Raw genomic sequence first — 20,685 nt, 5'->3', positions numbered from 1 at the left:
TACATTCAATGTTCAATTTAATTTTTATTAAAAATTCTACTAAATTTAACAATTTTTTGCTCTATTTCATCTCTCAAATATTCTTCACAGTGGAATGGATTATTCCGCCGCTATCACAATTCGAGCCGGACGTGGAGGTGTTCGTTATCTCGAACTCACGCAACCCAATCAACGTGGGACCACAGTTTCAGTTCTTTAAAAAGCTCGAAGTACTGCGCATAGTTCACTCCAACATACAGTCCGTGGGTGACCGTTCCTTCTGGGGCTTGATACGGTTGAAGACGATTGATATTTCGCACAACAATATCACCCAGCTCGGGACGGATAATTTCCGCGGTCAGGACAATTTGATCGAGCTTGACCTATCCCGCAACCGGTTGGACAATATCGCAAGTGGAACGTTTGGCCATTTGAAGGTAAATTCGGTTAACATTCTAATTCGGTCTGTACGATGCGTAACTGAGCTACTATCCCTTTCCATTTTTTGGTAGGAACTAAAAACACTTCATCTGGTAGCTAATTCCATCACCGAGTTTACTCAACGGTTGTTTCTACATCTGGCTAAGTTGAAGTATCTTGACCTAAGCCACAACTCCATCGACGATCTGCCACCGGAAGTGTTCAAAGACGTACAGGTAACTGCACATACTTTCTGTTAAAATTAACAGCCTGCCATTTTGAAATTTTAATTTATGAATAATTTTTACGGCATTTAGCCATCACCCCCAAAATGCTGAAATGTACAATAATCATAAGCAATCAAATAAAAATTGTAAAATTTTGAAATTTTTATTTTTTTATTTTAATTGCAGGATTTAAAAATATTTAAATTGCGAGGATGTCGCCTGTCAAAAATAAATCCACAAATTTACAACATTCTTTCCCACCTGACGGAGCTGGACTTGGGACATAATCAGGTTAGGAAATGATATTTATACTACTCTTTGTTTTAATTTTTCTTACTTTTAACAAAACTTTTTGATTAAGACCCAAAATAGAAATTTTAAACTAATCAAAATACTACACTTTCAGTTCAAATATCTCGACCGGGAAGAATTTAAGGACCTGCGGTATCTGCAAAAATTACGCCTCGACGGCAACCAGCTGTCGGTGATCGTCGATGAATTATTCATGAACCAGAGGGAGCTAAGTTTTCTTGGTAAGTTAAACCCCACTCGACGATCAAAGCGGTTTTAGCGAAATTTTGCGTAATGGACGTTGTTGTGCTAAACAAATAACTGCCTTACCGATTCTTTTGATCTGCCTAATGCATATGCCTTTCTATGCTATTTTTCTCTTATCCAGATGTTTCCCGTAACCGGTTGGCCAAGATCGCCGACCGGGCTTTTGAGAACTTGACTAACCTAACCTATCTGGACGCATCATACAACAAGCTGTCTCTCATAGAGCCGGCCTGTTTTCGACCACTTCGGAAGCTGCAAACGCTTAACATTAGTGGAAATTTACAGCTGGATCTAAGCGAAATGGAAGACACGATACAGGTACAATTTTTGAAAGACATTTACTACAATTCATCATCGAAAACTTTAGGTATCTCCGTACGCTGATAGCTATAAATGTCCTTCTCGCAACGGGATACAATCAATATGACATACGACCATAATTCAAACTGCAGGATCCAGCTCGATGCCAACAAAACTTTTCCCCATGTTTAAACATTTTGCTTTTCTCCCCCAAAAAAAAAAAGGTCATAAAGAACATCACCGGGCTGATGGTGGCCGATATGGGTGCGCTTCCACCGAACCTCTTCGGTCCATTCCGGCATCTGAGTGCGCTGAATCTGTCTGGAAATCATATCGATAACATCACCCTACAAATCATTGAACCATTGAACCATTTGGAGGTAAGTCTTTGCCAGCAACAAATCCATCACCCCCACGGGGGGTGGAGTTTCAGGGGGATAAAGTTCGAGAGTTTTGTTCGTAATCACTCTTCTGGCGCTACAGCGAACCGGGATCTGCCATATCTGAGTAAATGGAACACTGAAGTAGTGCACTACGAACGGAAACCTTCGACAATAATATGTGAAGATTCATTTTTTTCCCAATAACAATGGTCCTTATGCATGCAGCGAGCAACGTTCGCGCCACCGAATAGCATTTCAATGAGTTGCCACAACGTATTGAGAACGTGCATCAATATTAACAACCGTAATTTTATACATCCTGAAACTACTACCGTCTTTCACAATGATAAATAACCATGGCGAATGGGACTACACCTTCTTCGGAGGAAGATCAATGTTCCATTTCGTTCCGTACTGCACCACAAGTAGACAGACAAACACAATCAGTGTGGGCAAAAACATCACATATCTATTGGACTGCAGTATGCAAAACACGGCTGATAGCAAATGATTGTAAAAAAGTAGAAAAGAATCATCTCTCAAAGTACAAATTTACACCCTTACGAGCTCATCATCCCAAAACATCGGGTTTTCCATAGCAGTTCCGGTGGTGCAAACCGGAAGTATAATGCAGTATGTACTTCAAATCTTATCGCTGATACACGGGCATATTGCGATGGAGAAAAGCACATACCCACAGAGAGAGAGCGCGAGAGATATAGAGAGAAAGAAAAGACTAAAGAATAGAACCCGAAATCTAACCTAGTATTTGATTTCCTTTCCTGCTTTTCTCGTTTGATTACACTTTTTCGTACGTTTCATTCAATCTTCACCACCGACTCAATTCTCAATCAACCGACCCATTGTGCTGTGGATATGATTTACCGAAATGCTGTTTTTTCTCTCTCTCTCTCTCTCTTTCTCCTCACGTAGTTATACCACTTTGGTGGAAAAAGCTGCAAATCTTTTCCATTCCTACACACTGCCGTTTGCATTGCTAGTTTTTGTGGTAAAAAGAATTAGAAACTACCGTCTGTTACCGTCGGAAAAGCCAATTTTAGACGGTAAATAGGCACACGGGAAGGGAAAAAAAATACGAGCTTTTTCTGTATGGTGCAGTAAGAAAATAACACAACCTAGGAAAAGCTTTTGGTAACACATTGGGAAGAGTATAAAGGAAAGCTAAATATACATCTCGCTAGAAAATGAAATATTTGATTTATACCATGTGTTTGTATTTACTCACACAAACACACAAGAAAACGAAACTACCACAAGATAAAGATCGGTTTTTGGTGCTTGGTGCAAGAAGTCGTTTTTCACGTACAATATGCCATATCCAGGTGGTAATGCACTTCACGGGAAACATAAAGAAATTGCTTTTTGAGCTTCGACTGTAAGCACTCGACTTCACCACAGAGCATATGCACAAAAGGGGGGATATTTCTTAACAAAACTAACCACCAAAAGCAGCGTTTCCCATAAAGAATTTATTTTTTGGAATTTGAATATTTTGAACGTTGAGCAGAAGACGAAAAAAAACTGACGACAAAAATAGTGAACGTGTGAAATTTCGTGGAAAATCAATTTCCAAAATCTATCGATCTAAACAAGTGGAAAAAAGTGCAATACGAACGATCGAGCTGAATTTTTATTTTCAGGTGCATAAGTGGAAGTAAAAAAGCACAAATCCCTTTATAGTGTCTGCCAACCGTGTGTAGTTCAAAGCAAATCAAATCATGCAATCGAAAAACAACGAGTATGGGTGAATGGCAATTGACCTGTCAGCGACTCTGACCTGTGCAAGGCTGTCAATTCCATTGCATCGAAGCTTTCGTTAGGGGAAAGCATTTACCATTCGCGCTCGTTCGTTGTTCGTCTTTACTGACACTTTTCCAGTCACTGTAAGGTGATGTATTTTATGTGTTACTTTCCCTTTTACTCTCCTCGCCAGTTCTTGGATCTGTCCCGAAATCAACTGAACGGTATTCCGGAACGGTACGCAACCCAACTAGCACGGATCGCCGACGTCAAGCTGGAAAACAATCCTTTGATATGCGACTGGTGTCACATGGGACCACTCATCACACAGTCCAAAAAGGTACGTCACGGTACACTGGCATAGAGTTGCCATGTTCATCAAGCAACAAGCTCCAGATTAGAGAATCATTTTCTCACGGGAACTTCTAGTACGTCGGAAACGAATTCCAGAGACGAAATAGAACGTTATCCTCCCATGCAATGGCTTAGTCGCTGCTTGTTAATTCCCGTTTTTCGCTTTTCTGACTTTTCCAGCTTAAGCGAGGTCTTCCCTGGCAGGAAGTACCACGGTGCTTTCTACCTGAACGACTTCGCGAGGTACGCATCGATGGGCTTCATCAAGACGGTGTCGAGGATTGCATGGAGGTGATAGTGGACGAGGACCATGATGCTGCCAGCACGTCGCACAACTTTCTCGAGCAAGGTACGCTAGGTTTTTGGGGGTGGAGAGGGCAAAACTTCGATACCAAATCTGAGCATTAGCTTTTACATATGCTGTTTCTGTTTCATCTTCTCCTCATTACAGCGGGCAGCGTTAGCATACTGGCTGCCTGTGGGCTTATCATATTCATCTTACTCGCCATCATCGTCGTGTCCACGGCGCTCTGTCTCTCGAGGCACCGGGCACGCTACTACACGCACGAGGATAAACGAGGTGAGCACCGTAGAGTTCAAACTTTACTCCCGCAAGCAATTATTGGATAGTTAAGTAGATAGGGTAGAACATTATACTTACTACGGAGAGCTTTCGTGATTTTCATGGACGATGCTTCTCGTACCGATATATAAGAAGCGTGGGACGGATGTAAAGACTCTTTACTTATGGCTTTAAAACGAACTTATCCATTCACACTTTTTACGGAAAATTTACACAAAACTAATTACTTGGTTTCTGAACTAGAAATGAGCAAGTAAGCCTAAAACTAGGCTAGATTTAAGTTGTTCAATAATTCTTTAATCTCTCGGAGCTTTCTCTATGCCAAGTACAACACTCTGTGGCATAAGCACCGATCACTGATTTTCTCGCGATCACCGATTTTCTCGCGATCACTGATTTTCCGCGAGTTAACTTTCGATCGACTCAAATTTCGCGGTGTTCACGTACGAAGCAAACAAACCCTGCATGCATTGCCTCCATTGCTCGAGGCACGCATACACCAACGCAATCGTCGTTCGCTGCCAAAAACATTTTCCACTGCGCAAAATTGAACTGGCACGCATTTTCCACCTGCGCAAAATTGAACTGACGAACACAATCTGGTCGTTTTGCACTGGCCGGAAGCCAGCTTCGCAAAAAAGAACAGGCAAACACAACACACAACACAAACGATCACAATCAAACGATTTAAAACACTTAACCCTCACGAAACACTTGCCACTGCATTGAAATCAGCGGCGCAAGATGAAGCAACATTCACAACACGGATGACACTACGGCAAAAGGAAACATTATGCGCCCGAAATCAGTAATTTGTATTTGCTTATAAGCCGCGAACCGCGAAAACATGTGAATCTAATATAAACATTTATTGTTATGACGATCTGTCATCGGAGGGGGCGAGTAGTGTCACACAAGTACTGGACTCTGCGCCATAAACGCGATACGCGATCGGTTTCGGTAAGTTGAAGTTGTCAGTGGTGGATCTGCAGGGGTGCTAAATCTTTTTAAATAGGGACAAATAAATAAGTATCCTTCTTCGACGCAAAACCATAGCCACCAGCATTATAACTATGATATATTCAGCAGAGAAAAAAAACACACAAAAAAATTGTCCGAAATCCGCGAAATACACTTATGAAGCTTCTCATGTCGCACAATCAATCCTCTAAGCTCTCGTTGAAGTCCTCTTAACAATCATGGCATCGAATTTCCTTTTTTTCCATTTTCACAGACACAATACTCGAGAAAAATGCGGAAACACCCATCATTACGACGGGCAGCGAAATTAACTTCAAGTTCCCGTACAACGAACGTGTCTGCACGATCGACGAAATGTGCATCCCACCGCCACCACCACCCCCGGGAAAATTAGCCCCGGCCAGCATCGAACGGTTCGATTAACGAACGGATCCAGCGATTCGTATCGGGGCGGATGGATTACTTCCATCCACCACACCCGATCCGGTCGCCGAAACCGTTGCCCTGATCGAGCTAACAGCTAGCCACGCCGGTTCCCGGGACTCCCTGTCCGTAACCGATGGGCACAGCACGCGTACGGTCACCATTAGCAGCATATCGCAGTGTGCCGACATACAGCCGGATGTACCGTCGACGAGCAGCAACACTGCGAAACCCTTCACACCGAAGAGCATCCTCCGAAAGCGTACCGATGCGGGACTCTAGGATGGATGGAAGGTTCAATCCTTTCACAACTGTAAATAGTACCAACCCGGCGGGTATATCGTACCAGCACGGCAGGTGAATTTTATGCATTAAGAAACGCTCTAGGTAAATCGTACACATCCCACCACCAATACGGTGCGTGATATGTTTTAACGTTGAAATCGTATCCTGCGGCGATGGGGCGTTCGGAAGCGTTTAATCTAAGCGCGGGAACATCCCTGAATGTAGGGAGGAAGAGAGAAATAGGGTTGGGAGGTAGTGTGTTATTAGTTATTAATTATAATCATGCGGGTTTTAAGCGAGATGTGGTTGACAGATTAGAACCGTAAACGGTATGGGGAATTTTTGGGGGGTTTTGCTGGTTGCCATCCGCAAACAGGCCCATGACGTGTGCAGGTTTATTAAGCGAAAATCCGATTTGTACATACTACACATATACACAAACACACCGTTTCCGTTTCTTTTCCGGATTTTTCCTGCAGTCAAACACAAAACTAACGCCTTTAGTGACTCCCTTGCGCCCCATTCGACCATGCGTGCGGGTACGTGTTTGGCGTCTAAACTCCTTTGTTCGGTGTTGCCTCTCATCCTGTTGCTCTTGTAGTGGGATATTTTGGGAAAATCATCCATTCCGAAAATGGTGAATATCTGCACTCGAGGTCTGCCAACGCATTCCGACGCGAGATTAATGATGTGCGTTTGGGGAGCTTTTTTTTGTGTACCCTTGTGTGCTTCAACGCGACTCAACAGATGTTAGAAAATTTGCTGTGCGTGTGCTGTAGTTGTACTGTTGGCGTAAGCCTTGTTCCATCCATCCATTGCTCGATACTGTCACGATGACAATCATGATGGGTTTATAATTTTACAACCCAAATCCCTCGGTCCGGTCGATCCGGCATGGTGAGGAGGCAGTCCTTCGACTTGTGGCCTGTTGGTTTACATCGGTGACATGATTCAACGACCTGTGTATCAGTGGAGTTTTTGGGATTATAATCTCCTTCCTTTTGTACCTTCTTTTGGGCACGTGAATGTGCGATATGAGATTTGAAATTGATTATGTTTTTAGTTAACCAAGTTTAGTGCTTTATTTATATTTCAACTAAAAACCCAACTTCCATCATTATTATAGTTTCAAACAGTGACTTTTTACAAGCAACTTTAGAATTATTTTTAATTACCCTTAAACCACAAATTTATCATCAATGTATGTAATAAAAAACACAGTCAAACAGAGCAAACGACTTCAATGAATCGAATAAAAATGAGGAAAAAAGAACTACTACAAAATGCAATCAACTACATCGATCAATGACATTCGGTTTACTCCATAAGCTATCGGTTAGCATAAAAAAAAACATTGCGCAAAAATCACCCCCCAAGCTAAACAATGCGAAACAAAACACAATCAAAACGCAACGCCCTTTAACGCGAAAGGAAATAAAACTGTAACCAAAGCCAATTCGCGCGCGCACTATGACAGCATTTACGGGTACGTACTATCATAAAATATATGACACAGGGTTGGTAAAATGATTGTACGCCATATTTTTTCAGACCCCTTTTTGGTAAGGCTCCGTCAGAATGTTACTGACACAACGCGAACAAATGTTTTCACCAAATGTGCGATCTCCCATCGGAATGTTGTGGTGTATTTTTTGTTTTATTTTTTGTTAGATACTTGTCAACATAAAATTCCAACACAGCAACCACAAACGAGTCGTTACCGTAGTGAATATTCAATGCGAAAAAGCAACAAGAGCGGTTTTTGGGGCTGGGGGGCTTTAGTTGCGTATCTACCATTTAGCGTTGCGAACCGACAAAGCACCCCTGAACTGCGTAACTGTGTTTTAGAAATTGGGAAAAATGTTTTTTTTTCTATTCTTTTTATGCATTCTGTGAATGCTCCTCGGGAAGTTTTTTTTTTTCTTTGCTTATCCTTTACCCCCAAAGCCATTGGAAAAAATGTCATCAGCGTATTAAATTCCTTCTGTCGACGTGTTTTTATTTCCAGGATTAAAAGCACTTTTTTCTGTTTCTATTTATTTAGCCAAATCGTTCCTGGAGCACATATTTATTATTAGTGACTGTTTGGTGCTATGTAAAAATTTGCACACCCGAAAAGTGTTGCATAAATCAGACAAAATGGTCAACATTGTGTGGTGGGAACATTGCCGCCCGAGGGAGTAGCATTTGTCGATTTTGCGCACCGTTCCACCCTGTGCTCCATTGATCTAACAGGCCATCGGAACGGTACAAACAGGCGCTTTTCTTTGCCCAATGTCTACAGGCGCACTCACCTAGGTACGCTAGGTTGATATATTGGGTAATATTTGCCGGTACAGCACATCGTTCCGTCGTGTATGAATTGTTCGAAAGGGACATTCGCTTCATTCGCAAGGTATGATCGTAATGTGGAAATGTGTTTCACTTAGAGGCGCATCATCGTTGTACCGAATTTTCGCCCCGATAGTAGTATGTATCTATCGAAACGGGGTTATTTTTACGGTTTACTGTATCGTGTACGATATGCATGTTTCGCGTTTACATTACAACGATATATTTATAGCCATGTTGACAGAATACGACCTTCGGAATGTCCTGCCTGACACGGTCATTTAATTCAATTGACTTCTCATTCACCATCAGCATCAGACCACGCAAACCATCGTACAGTAGTGAAGCGAGCCCTTAAACGGCGTGGCAATAACCATCCACCAAAACACACTCATAAACCAACATTAGTGTCATCGTTTGCAGCAAATGAGAATAGTCTGAGTGCTGTGAGATTCACCCTTTGCCCGATGGCTGTCCATCCGGACACGCTACTAGTGGTTTGGAAGATTGCAGTTAGAAGGCAATCGAGAGGAACGAATCGTTCTACGCAAAGACGCATTATTTCTGCTTACGGCTAAGAAGAACCTTTCAATTCCTTGGTTCTTTTTGGGGCAGAAAGATAAGAGGGAAAGTTTTTTTTTGTGGGGGGAAAATGAACAATTTTGTTGACTCTGAAATGGATGATATTGAATGAATGCTTTTTCTTTTGATTTCTTCTATTCTGTTGTATTTCTTCATATGATTTGAATAAAACATATTCGCCTTTTCAATTGAGTAATAAAGCATTCAGGATTCTTCCTTTATATCCGCCTAAAGGTATGCAAGTTATATAAAGTTTAAATATTACAGACAACTTAAGAAAGAATTTCGATTGATAGCAACTGGAATTGGAGTTGTGTCATTCAAGTCATAAACACTTTGAACTAAAAAATATATTTTCCATTGGAAAAACACTCAATAAAACAAAGCTTTTTTATGTTTCATCATAGCTCCCAAAAGTATGCAATCTGTATGCCACTAATGCCTTTACTAAAGCTTTTCACCAACTTTTTTTCCTAAACTGACTTTCTATTTGGGTGTTTGTTAAATTAATTACACTTTCCTAGTGCCGAATGTAATTTTCCAACTTAATGAAACATATTTTCAACCTGCGAACGAAACACTCTTCCTCCTCGTTTCCTCGTTACTTCTCACGCATTCCAATATCACATTTCATTCATCATTTGTCTAGTGTCAGATCAGCTTAAAATAAAACCACCCATAACTTCAACAATCATAATCATTACCCAGCAGCAGACATCCAGCATTCTCCCCAACCCGCTGTTTCCAATTGGTCGAGTAATAGAAAGCCAGAAAGATGAATTAGACGAACTCTGAATGCCGGCGAAACAAACAACTGTGTAGCCAGGCGAACCGAATTCCGAAAATGTTCCAAAAACTTCTGTCACAGGTAGATGCTACCAGGGCAAAAGGATGAATGTGCGGAATTTGCGTAACAAAACAGCACCAATGAAACTGCCGACAAAGTTACGAACCGCGATCCAAACGCAAATTCATCAACTCTCAACTCCCGCACACCGTTCCGCTGCCTTGGATGAAACGGAAAGCTCTTGGATTTCTTGATGAATTCCAAATGTGCGTGGTACGCAGAATGCGTTCACATTTCTTCCCGTGTTGAGGAATTAAATTTATCAAAATATTAATTCACTCGCCTTCAACGTTGCTCTTCTTTCCGACCGTTCTTCTTTCGGTTTACCGGCGTACGCCAACACACATTCACCCTTAGAGCTATGGTTGCTTAATTTTGAAATTGCCTCCCTTGCCGTTAAAAAAGCTCCACTCTACTAAGAAGCCGCTGACATGCCGAAAGTTGAGGTATAATTAATTACCATGATAAATATTCACCTACCAAACGTTATGGGCTCGTTTCTGGTGAGTTTACATTTTTTTCTCTCTCTCTCGGATAAAATCATCCCATCACACATCACGGTTGAAACGGGGCGGCATCCTGGGAAAGGATGCGGTGATGTGTGTTTGCGCGGCATAACAGGAAAGTGAGAGTAAATTAATGATAAACATAACCAGCATGGCACGCGGTGTCTCCTTCCCTTAAAATTTAACCAAATTTCAAGCGATTTTTTTATCGGGATAACCTGGGATTAATAAAGTCACTATAACCATGGGCCAAGGTGTGCGGTTTTTTGGCGAAGCTATACCCATACAGCCATATGAAATTCGCAAAAAAAACATGAAGCGTAAGGTACTCATATTTCCCTGGTGACAAACTGGAAAAAGCGACAAAAAAGCTGATAATAAAGTTTATTTGTCTTCCCATTTGCCTACCTGTAGGCGTTTAAATTGTGCACAATTTAACTGTGCAAACTGATTCAAAAGATACGTTTATCCTTATGAGCATTTTCCACATAAACGAAGTGGTTCAGTTTGACGCTGTAAGGTTAAAAGCTTTTAATTTTAAATGCGTCTAGAAAATTAATCCACAATTACACTTTCTGCTTACAAATGTGCCCATTTTTAAAGCCATGCACCCCAAACGTTTCTGTTTGTTGCTTTATTTTTTTTTTCAACCCCTTCCGGAGAGCATAACTCACCCCCCTCTTTTTGTCGGGACGCAAATATGCCAGGCGGTGAAGAAAAAAGTTTTATCTCCCAATACACAGGCAGCAAACATCCCTCGGCATAACTTTTATATTTTGTGTTTTGTTTTTGTTTATCCATTTTCCCAACAGCGAATGCACAGCAATGGTAACGAAATGAGATTCAGTGCGAAAGCTTTCCCGATTGGGTGCAGAAGGGATTAGACGATCTGCACACTGCACACGGAAAGCGTGCAGTGAACCGCGCCCCGAATGGGTTGGAATGAAAATTTTTCAATTAAAAACAAACAGACGCAAAATACAAACGCATGGGCTGAATGGTGCGTGCACAAGGGAAGTCAGGCAAAGATGGAATAAATAAATAAAAGTTTTGCTGCAGAACCGTGCGAGAAAAAAACGAACTCTTGAAAATAAATGGAAACGAAGAGATAGAGATTTTAAAAAACCAAACGTTACAATTTGTTAAGAAAACTTTAAAAAACACATGGAAGAAACAGAAATGTATGGTACTAAAAAAGAACGCTATACAACAACAATTTCAACAGTGAAACATAAAGCATGAGGGGAAAACACATGCAACACAAAAAAAAAACAAGATAAGTAAGGTTAAGCTTAAGTAGATAAGCCACAGTGATGGGAAAGATTTATTACGAGTTGCGTGTGAGTTGTGAGTGTATAATCATCCAGATGTGTATAATGCGTGTTAGTACCATGATCCTCCTGATCCTACTTTGCCCCCCCCCGCATAGTCAGTCCTTTCCTTTCTTCACAATCGACCGAAAATTGCCCCTAATCCGTTCTGCCAGACAATGTAGCAGTAAGGAAACGTTGTATAAAGTGCGTTAGAAGAAACAGATAGAGAGAGAGAGAGAGAGAAGCAAAAAATTTAAAACCAACAAAACAAACAATGGAAAGAGAATTCGAGACTCCAAGATAAGGTAGAGAAAAAATACACACCGATTAAAACACGGACATGATTTAATTTAAATCCGACCTAACATATACTTAAGCATACTGTCGTGTGTATCACATTTACTTTTACAAGGATATCGTGAGTGAACATCTTATTTTGTATTAAATCATTTGAAGTACCATGAAGGCAACTAAAGGCGCTACTGAAGTGGAATCGTTTAAACCCCGTTTTTGGAAGAAAAGTAATAAAAGGTTTCCTTACAACAAAACGTACACAATCCTCCTCCGTTAAAGCCCTCATGTAAGTGGAAAAAGGAAATGAAAAACGATCAGAAGAAAAACAAGCCCGTGCTAAGGGGTATAATTCATTACACGGTCGGTGGTTTCAACGGAAACTGGAAAACGCAATTTGCAGTTAAATTTTCCTTCTACTAGTACTTCAATGCAGCAGCAAACAATTGCATTGTGTATTGCGAAATGGGTACAGGGCACCGCAAATTTCAAGCATTGCAAACGAAAAGTGCATTTGTGATGGGATTTACTCCCTTCTGCAAGGAATATTACATTGTGAAGCCATTATGTTTTGGGGGTGAAATGTGCGTGGAATTGGTACGCTTTAACGAGGGTACATAGAAAGGGATGAAGAAAGATACAGAGAGAGAGAGAGAGAAAGAGAGAGAAGAAAAATAACAATAATAAACACACATTCACACACCACCATTACCACTATATGATGGTATTTGTATAAAAACATTGTTTTCGTGTAAATAATTAAATAAGTTATATCCGAAATTTGTAGTACCTTGAGTCATTTTTGGTTAAATTTGCTTTACATTTATTTTTACTTTTATAAAAATAACAACAGGTAAAAATATCAACACAAAGGGTGAAGCAAACTTAGCAACAATAGACACGTTTCTACGACAAATCCGATTTAATATAAATTTTGCTAAATTGCAATATAAATCAAAATAGGGTATCATTTATTGTAAAATTTCGCCGTTAAGTTTTCAAGTTCAAGCATCTAAAAAATTTCCATTCTTGTGCTTTGCTTGCTAATTATTTACCTGATTTATTACCCTTTTCCCCATTTTGCTTCATCAAAGGTCATACATCAAAAGGGAAACCATGAACAGATGTATCACGTTACAAACACTTTCTGACTCACAATCACTCAATCACGCCATCGAAGGTCGAAAGAACAATCCCACACCTAGGTTCCGTGGCAGATAGTGCGGAACACGCATTTGAGGATCGCCAATTATTAGCTTCTCCCGAAGGCGCACTTCAAACATAACAGCATTCGGTGCATCGCCCATGCATGCAACGACAAAATCGTTTCATCCTTCGAGACACAGCGATCCGTGTGGGAGCCGCTGGGAAAGACACTTTGTACAGTAATATAATAAAATTGTCTTCTATTAAGCAGCGTTGCTATCCCGGTGTCTGTATCACCACGGTTAGGGACAGCTGCAGCCAAGGAGCGTACCGTGTCTACTGCCAACTTGACAACGATAGCAAAGTGTTTACCATAATTACATTTACTAGCGATGAACTTCAATAAAAAGGAGATTGCAAGTGTCGTTTACACGATGGCAGATACTAGCAAACGTACAGTGCTGTTAAATGATATGCTGAGAGTAAAAAGAACATTACGCAGACATTACGGTCTATTAGTGTTTTTTTTTTCATTTCTGAAGACAATAAAAATTTGTGGAATAAAAAAACATAATTGTTTTCATGTTCTTTCTACACAAAAAACAATTAGTTGTATTATACATACAGCAAATAATAATTTTTTTTTTAGTTTAGTACTTCCGTACAAGACTTTGAGTCTTTAGGTATAGTTGACTCAATTATGAATATTTGGGTTTACATAAATTTGGCTTTCCTTTATTTTTTTTTGAAAAGTCTTAGCTCTTTAATACTCAGTGGGCCTAATTCGGACTAAAAAGTTTTCCACCGTCAGCAACACTGAAGCAAACTTCGCTACCTAAACTCTCAGGCATGTTATGTACTTTTTATGTCTATAAATATTGTAATTTACCATTAAGAATAGATTTGTAAACTTGTCGCAAATCGCAAAGAATGTACTAAGCAGAAGATGCTTTTCTATCCTTCTTAGTATTTTGTGTGATTTCCCAGAGATAAATTTAAAATTTGAGTCAACTAAAGATGAAATTTTTATTTAAACGTTAAATACACCAAGCAAAGACATTTATCATTGTAAGGTCATTAACAGTTGACTTTTTTGAATGAAAATTTTATCTGCAATTGATTTTAGGAAAACAATTTTATTTATTAAAAATTTAACAGCAGCTTATTATAACGCGAATTTCAAATAATAGCATGACCGCTTAAATCATGAAAGCGTCTAGGACAAACTACAAGCAATTGTCCACGTAAACATCGCAAGCATCGATTCTATAGCATTAAATTGACGTGCATCTTCACATCACAATGCCGAGAACGCGTCACGCAACACAAAAGATTACTTCAGCTTAACGACAACAGCATTACACCAATATTGTCTCGTTGAAATGCTCCTTGAAACAAGGCAAGGCACACACAAAAAACCAAACCACTTCTCCTTACGAAAAGATGGTTTGACTTTCGGTTTTTTTTCTGTCTTTTATCGAAGGTTATGTGTGAAGCGTACGGTTCTAACCTCACACCATCATTTGAATCTGTTTGCACGAACAGAAGTAGACACTCTTGCAGTTTCCCTGAGAGTACCTACACGTGCCATCGCCGACTACTAGCTGTCAACGGTTACCAGCTTTCCACGGCAAAACGATATCAGTATGCGGGTGACAACGATTCACAACATCACATAGCAAGTGGTCCCGCTGCATCATCCCTTGCCTGAATCGTGATCAAGACAGCTAACGAAAAACGCTCAACGTCCTCATCCTTACGTACAAAAAAAACCCTCTCGACCCAGCTGCTCATCTCAATCGTTCATAATTAACACGTTTCTTCGATACATAATATCTTTGCCGACTTTATTTCTTTTCCATGCTCCACAGAATCCAGAAAAACCCCTGTTCGACATCTAAAGATGATAGAGAAAAACTAGTTAATTCATAAAAACGACCATCAAGGACGAATACCAAATCTGCTGCGAATCTTATACCAAAAGCCCTGTTCTATCGGTTTGATAACACCGCCATTAACAAAGAAACTCCACGATAATCGGATAGAAATCAATTTCTTCCAGCTGCTCACAATATTCCAAAGTTAAGCTTTTTTTTCACCAAACTGTCCCCAGCTGCAACTTTCACGGACACGTCCCGTGATACTCCACTGGCCGTTGGCTAACTGGCACGGATGCCTTCAAGCTTATTGCCACTTTTACAGCAAAACGAAACCATTCAACGCCCTCAAATCTAGTAAAAGAAGAAGGAGAAGAAAACCAACACAGAAAAGTCTATTACCAGGCAAAGACAGAAGTTTTCTGCCCCCCCCCCCCCCCCCCCCCATTCTTCGAAAAAGCGATTTGAATTCGTCTCACATCTCCGATTATAATTGTGCCAAAAATTCGGCGAAACCACTTTCATCAAAATGGAAAGTATGGTAACGACATTTTGGTGGGTTTTGATTCGGGAAAACAGTCGAGGAAGCCAATTACTCAAAATATCGTAAAAGACGCAAGATCATTAACGAGATCGTCGCCTTCGCCATTTTTGCAGTTCGCACGAAACAATAACCCTTTCCAAAATGGGTAGAAAACCCGACAAGACGAAGAATGCAACGATCGGAGGTTTTATGATTACTGTAATTATCGTATCGTAGACGGTCAAACTTCTTCACAACATTAAGAACCAATTTCAAAGCAAACGATTATTAACTGCTCGTTATGAGCGATTAATTTACCACGGCCATTCTTCTCTTGCCATCCAAGTGAAGATAACAGTGTGGCACTGGAAGTTATTCTAAAAGTAAATAAACTCCAAATCCGATTGTCCATTTTCCACGATTCAAACGATTCCCAACGAAGGAAACGGTGATTTGGTAGCTTTTTGTGAAATATGCAAACGAAAATGAAAAATCAATCCAGAATCCCTATTCCACCTTCCACCTCTTGACGCTGAATCTTTTGTTGTGGCAACAAAATGTACCTTTTGCGATGACTCATCCCAAAAAGGGGTCACAACACGCATGCATCCATCCAATCGTCCACCGGTGAGGAAAACACAACGCGACTCGAACGGTGCTGCCCAGTCATGCCTGTAGCTTGATATGGCATTTTTTTGTAGCGATTTAGAGACGGCTTTCCACTATGACAGGCGAATGATGAATAGGCTTCCGACAGAGATGACATTGTGAAACGGCTGCCCGTCAAAAGGCACGTGCAGTCCGGTGCAGTAGAATGAAGATTGCTCGTGTTTTCGTACCACAAATTCCCATTTTTTCTAGCTGCTGCTGTTGCTGCTACCAAACACACCACACGAGTCAGAATAAATGTTCGGCTGGAACTCAACAAAAAAATTGCTGTTTTAAACCTAGTCAACCTGCTGTCAACGGGTAGACCACACAAACACGCCTCCCCTGCAGATGACGTTGAGAGGATGAAGGATAATAACTCTCAAGTCATCACCACCGAAAGGCTCGTTGCCACATCTGTCACGCGAAAATCAATAACCGTTGCTGTCCTGCACCTGTCACGCTGTTGCTCTTCCCTTTTGCAGGTCACATCCAGCGCAGAGCATCGTTGTTTTAGATGGTGAAGAATAGATCGCATAGAGACAATAAAACACACCAAGCAGAGAGAATGAAAAAAATCCCGATCGGCACACGTTACGAATGTAGCTAAATAAATAAAGCAAAACATCACCCCTTAATGTCGGATCGAATGAAAAGCAAATGCATACCTTAGGATGTTGACGTATTTTCCCCCCATTTGCCGTGTTCAATCCGATCCCCACAGCACGGTGTTCAATAAAAAGGTTCCGGAAAAACAACGGTCTCGAAAGCTATCACGATCGTTGTATATCAACTGGCGACTATCAATGCTACCTGGTACGAGCAATAAATTCAACTAAAAGGTCGAAATCACCAGCAGAATACGTTGTCGTTACCAACGGCAATAGGATGTTGAAGGATGAATTTCTCGTCGTTCATCAATTACTGTGTGACCCCGTGACAACCTGGTTGCCATAATTGTCACCTTTGACTGGGTGATTCCAAAAATGTGGAAGATTTTATTGTCTGTAAAAAAAATAAGCTGGATTTTCCCAAATGCGTAGACATAAAAATTTTCAAGCTTATTCTGCAATAACCCAACGCCTAATGCGTACCTGTCCATGGAGATTATAAGAAGAGAACGTATACCTGCAAATTTGTATTTTTCCTATCCAACCTTACCAGACGTCCTTGCCAACTGCAGTTAATTAATTTGTACCTGTTTTTAACTCTGTCTTCTGAATATTGCTAATCCTCCTAATGTGAAGATTCCGAATTCATAAAACAATCCTCTCATCTTCAGAAATCAGAATCGTCCTTTTGAAGACCTTGATGTTAGGGCCCTAAGAAGAAAAGGAGCTAAAGTTAAGAAAACCTTCCACATCTTCACAAAACTGAGCGATGCGTTCTGAGAAATCTCAAATATCATTGATGTTCACACATGATCAATTACTTCATGTTTTGTTAAGCACTTCAAATGTCACTCATCTTTAATGAATTGTTTTTCTGACATTGAAGCACAATATTTGTGCTGCAGATCAAATATCCTTTTTTCCAGGAAAAGCTTACAATCATCATTATACAATCAAAACCCTTTCACCGCACAATAACACACACACACACACACGCAAAGCAGAACAATTCCCTTTTGTCGGTGAAGTTGCCGGTTGCTTATGCGACAAACTTTGCCCAGTGATGAATTCTTAGAACGGTGGCACCCTCTGGACGGAGTTTGTCGCACAATCGGTGCATCTTTATTAAGTGAATTAATTCATTAAACTTATAGCACATGGACACTGTCACCCGTACCGTCTCGATGTTTGTGGGAAATGCCGACATTAAAGTACAACTACTGTGATATGACCATAACTCAGATCACAGCAGAAGTTCCTTCAATGTTGACGCCCATTGTTTTTTTGCGGTACCGGGAGTGGTTTGTTTGTTTATTTCTTACTAAATACACTTCACCAATAATCTGAACTGAAACAATAAAACCGGTCACACGTTGTATTGGGAGCAGCAGCAATATCAGGTAACTACCGCTGTGATATGGTACGGATTACAATTCCAACATATCACACCGGGAGTTCCTTCGATCGCCACTGCCATTGCATTACTTCCTTGAAGTGGAAGAAAAGAACGTAAAACTCTATCAACAAAGCACTTATCTGCTGTGATGGTCTATAACTGTAGTTAAAGGGAGAAAACCACAATAAACCACACTTGAACTTAACTTTCAATCAACACTTCACACACACAGCGCCATCAGCAAGAAGATTAGGTCGTTTGTTTAGGACGCGAGTGTTCGGTCTAGTCACTAAGGTGAAACCGAATGACTGCGACAGCGACTAGTCCGACAATCGCCCCAAATTTGGACCGCTTGTTGTATGGCACAACAGATCACAACACTCATCGCACACCGAACTGCACTGTACAATCGTACGATCACAACTGATGTTCTGTCGATCGTTTCCAAGGTGTTAAATACCAACGTTACTCGATCGTACCTGATGCTGTCCCATTTCTTCATATTTGTTGCTCTTTTGACGCGAAGAACTACCCATAAATCTTATTTCTGGGCACAACGTTGAAGACTTGTCCACAAGCGATCAGGTAGCGATCGATGACGCCCCTTCAACTTTAACGACCATTTTATTAGGTACACGATTTGTCGCCTAGACGATGTATCATGCTACCAGCCTTTACCATCAGTGGACGCCCCATTAAAATACCTCAACAAAAGGTGCCTCTGCCTGTCAGCATAGAAGCTTCAGCAGTTACGGGTGTAGGTAAATGAAACTAATCGAACACGTTTTAGCATGTTCGACTAGCTGTAACAGTTTTTTTCTTCATAAAATCTACCCCAAAAGAGCTGTTGGAAATTTCCTAAACACAATTTAACGGTTTTTAACGGTTTTTCTAGCAAGGTCATTTCAACGGAAAGAAATAAAATTATTAATTTAAACGAAGTTACGTTACCTGAACTTCTGAAATTAGTTCAGTAGTATCGTTGAGATCGAAATTTGAATCAAGGGTGAAAATCATCCTATGAACTGTTTCAGCGATAAATCTGTGATCAAAAGGTTCCAGAGTAGAATTCCGAAGAAAAGAGACAGTTGGGTCATCAGGTTTGGCTAGACGGTCGATTTATATCCAAACTTTGAAGTGCCCGGTCTATTGTTTCCGACGAATGATTCAAGCTTTCTTTTAGTTAAGCTATAGCTTCAGGATAATGATTCTACAATATGAATTATTTCCTTAGAATGAAAGGCATGTAACACGTTACTTTATGCATGATCAAACGATGTAAACGATTTAAACTATAATGCAAATCAACTTGAAACGCTTTTAATTATAGCCTTTTACACTGATGCCATCAACACGCAATAAAATGAATTTTCAATTCATGTTTTTTAATACCCTCCGTTAGATTATCAATGTCTTAAGAAATTTATCCCTTCACGTGTACGGTTTGCCGTACACAACCCATGTAATCCATTTACGATTAAGCTGGTAAAGTATAGGAGAACATCATCACACATTCGGTGGTCCAATATAAGTTCTCATGAACGAACATTTTTCGTTTTGCATATTTATTCACTTAGTCCGTGATTAAAACGAACCACAAATCATGTTGCAAATGAAAAAAAAACGGCTTAAGATATTTTTTTTCCTTCAACTTTGTTTCCTTCCCTCGGTTGATGTTCGTTTGCATTGCGTGCCCGATAGTCGTTAGGTGGTGACATTATCGCACGCTTCCAGAATTGCTTAGAATGTCCCGATTGGGGCTCGGGCTGTCTTATACACATGTGATGATTTTTTTCTTGATATTTTAATTTAATTTTTGCATGCTGTGCTTTATTACGCTAGCAACCACCCTGGACAGAGTAATGTTGTGACGATGGGAACATGTGAAGTAATTTTATGGACTAAAAGATTTTTTTATTCATAAGGAACGGCATGGCCGTATTGCTAAAGATTTAATCATAATGAAAAAGTGGGCAGCAACTTTAATTATTATGCTGATTTTACAGTACGCTTAGAAGGATGTCCTGCTTTTAATATTAACAGCTTTGCTATGTGTGAAAATGTTTGTGTAATTTTATTATTTTTATCTTTTAATATGACTTCTTGTGATAAGAACACCTTTAACGTATGTAACTTAATTGTCCATTTTATATATGACATTTTCTTCGTACTTTTATTTTTAACAACTTTGTTCTACGTGGTCTTATTATTTTTGTTTTGAATTACAATATACAATAAGTGCTTACAAATTTATTACATAATTATTCATTATTTACAGCTTTGGCATTTATTTATACTTCTCAAAAAATATATTTCTGTTAAAAAGAATAAGTCATACTATCGATATAACTACTTTTAGT

General features: G+C 40.1%; 1 protein-coding gene across 6 annotated transcripts in view; it reads left to right on the top strand.

Annotated features, from left to right (window-relative positions):
* LOC125761356 (toll-like receptor 6) overlaps positions 1-12,407 on the top strand; it is a 161,170-nt gene extending 148,763 nt beyond the window's left edge. For all 6 annotated transcript variants that reach the window (XM_049422406.1, XM_049422404.1, XM_049422405.1 and 3 more), the window contains 10 exons: positions 91-416; positions 492-635; positions 813-917; positions 1,033-1,159; positions 1,306-1,502; positions 1,709-1,864; positions 3,822-3,968; positions 4,163-4,331; positions 4,434-4,562; positions 5,800-12,407. In XM_049422406.1, coding sequence (XP_049278363.1) covers positions 91-416; positions 492-635; positions 813-917; positions 1,033-1,159; positions 1,306-1,502; positions 1,709-1,864; positions 3,822-3,968; positions 4,163-4,331; positions 4,434-4,562; positions 5,800-5,969 — 1,670 coding nt within the window. In that variant the 3' untranslated portion in view covers positions 5,970-12,407. The remainder of the gene's footprint in view (positions 1-90; positions 417-491; positions 636-812; positions 918-1,032; positions 1,160-1,305; positions 1,503-1,708; positions 1,865-3,821; positions 3,969-4,162; positions 4,332-4,433; positions 4,563-5,799) is intronic.
* The last annotated feature ends 8,278 nt before the right edge of the window (positions 12,408-20,685 follow it).

The sequence above is a fragment of the Anopheles funestus genome, chromosome 2RL, assembly GCF_943734845.2.
Source record: "Anopheles funestus chromosome 2RL, idAnoFuneDA-416_04, whole genome shotgun sequence".
Taxonomy (NCBI): Eukaryota; Metazoa; Arthropoda; class Insecta; order Diptera; family Culicidae; genus Anopheles; species Anopheles funestus.
Note: the sequence above shows the minus strand (reverse complement) of the source record. Positions and strands in the feature narration are given on the sequence as shown.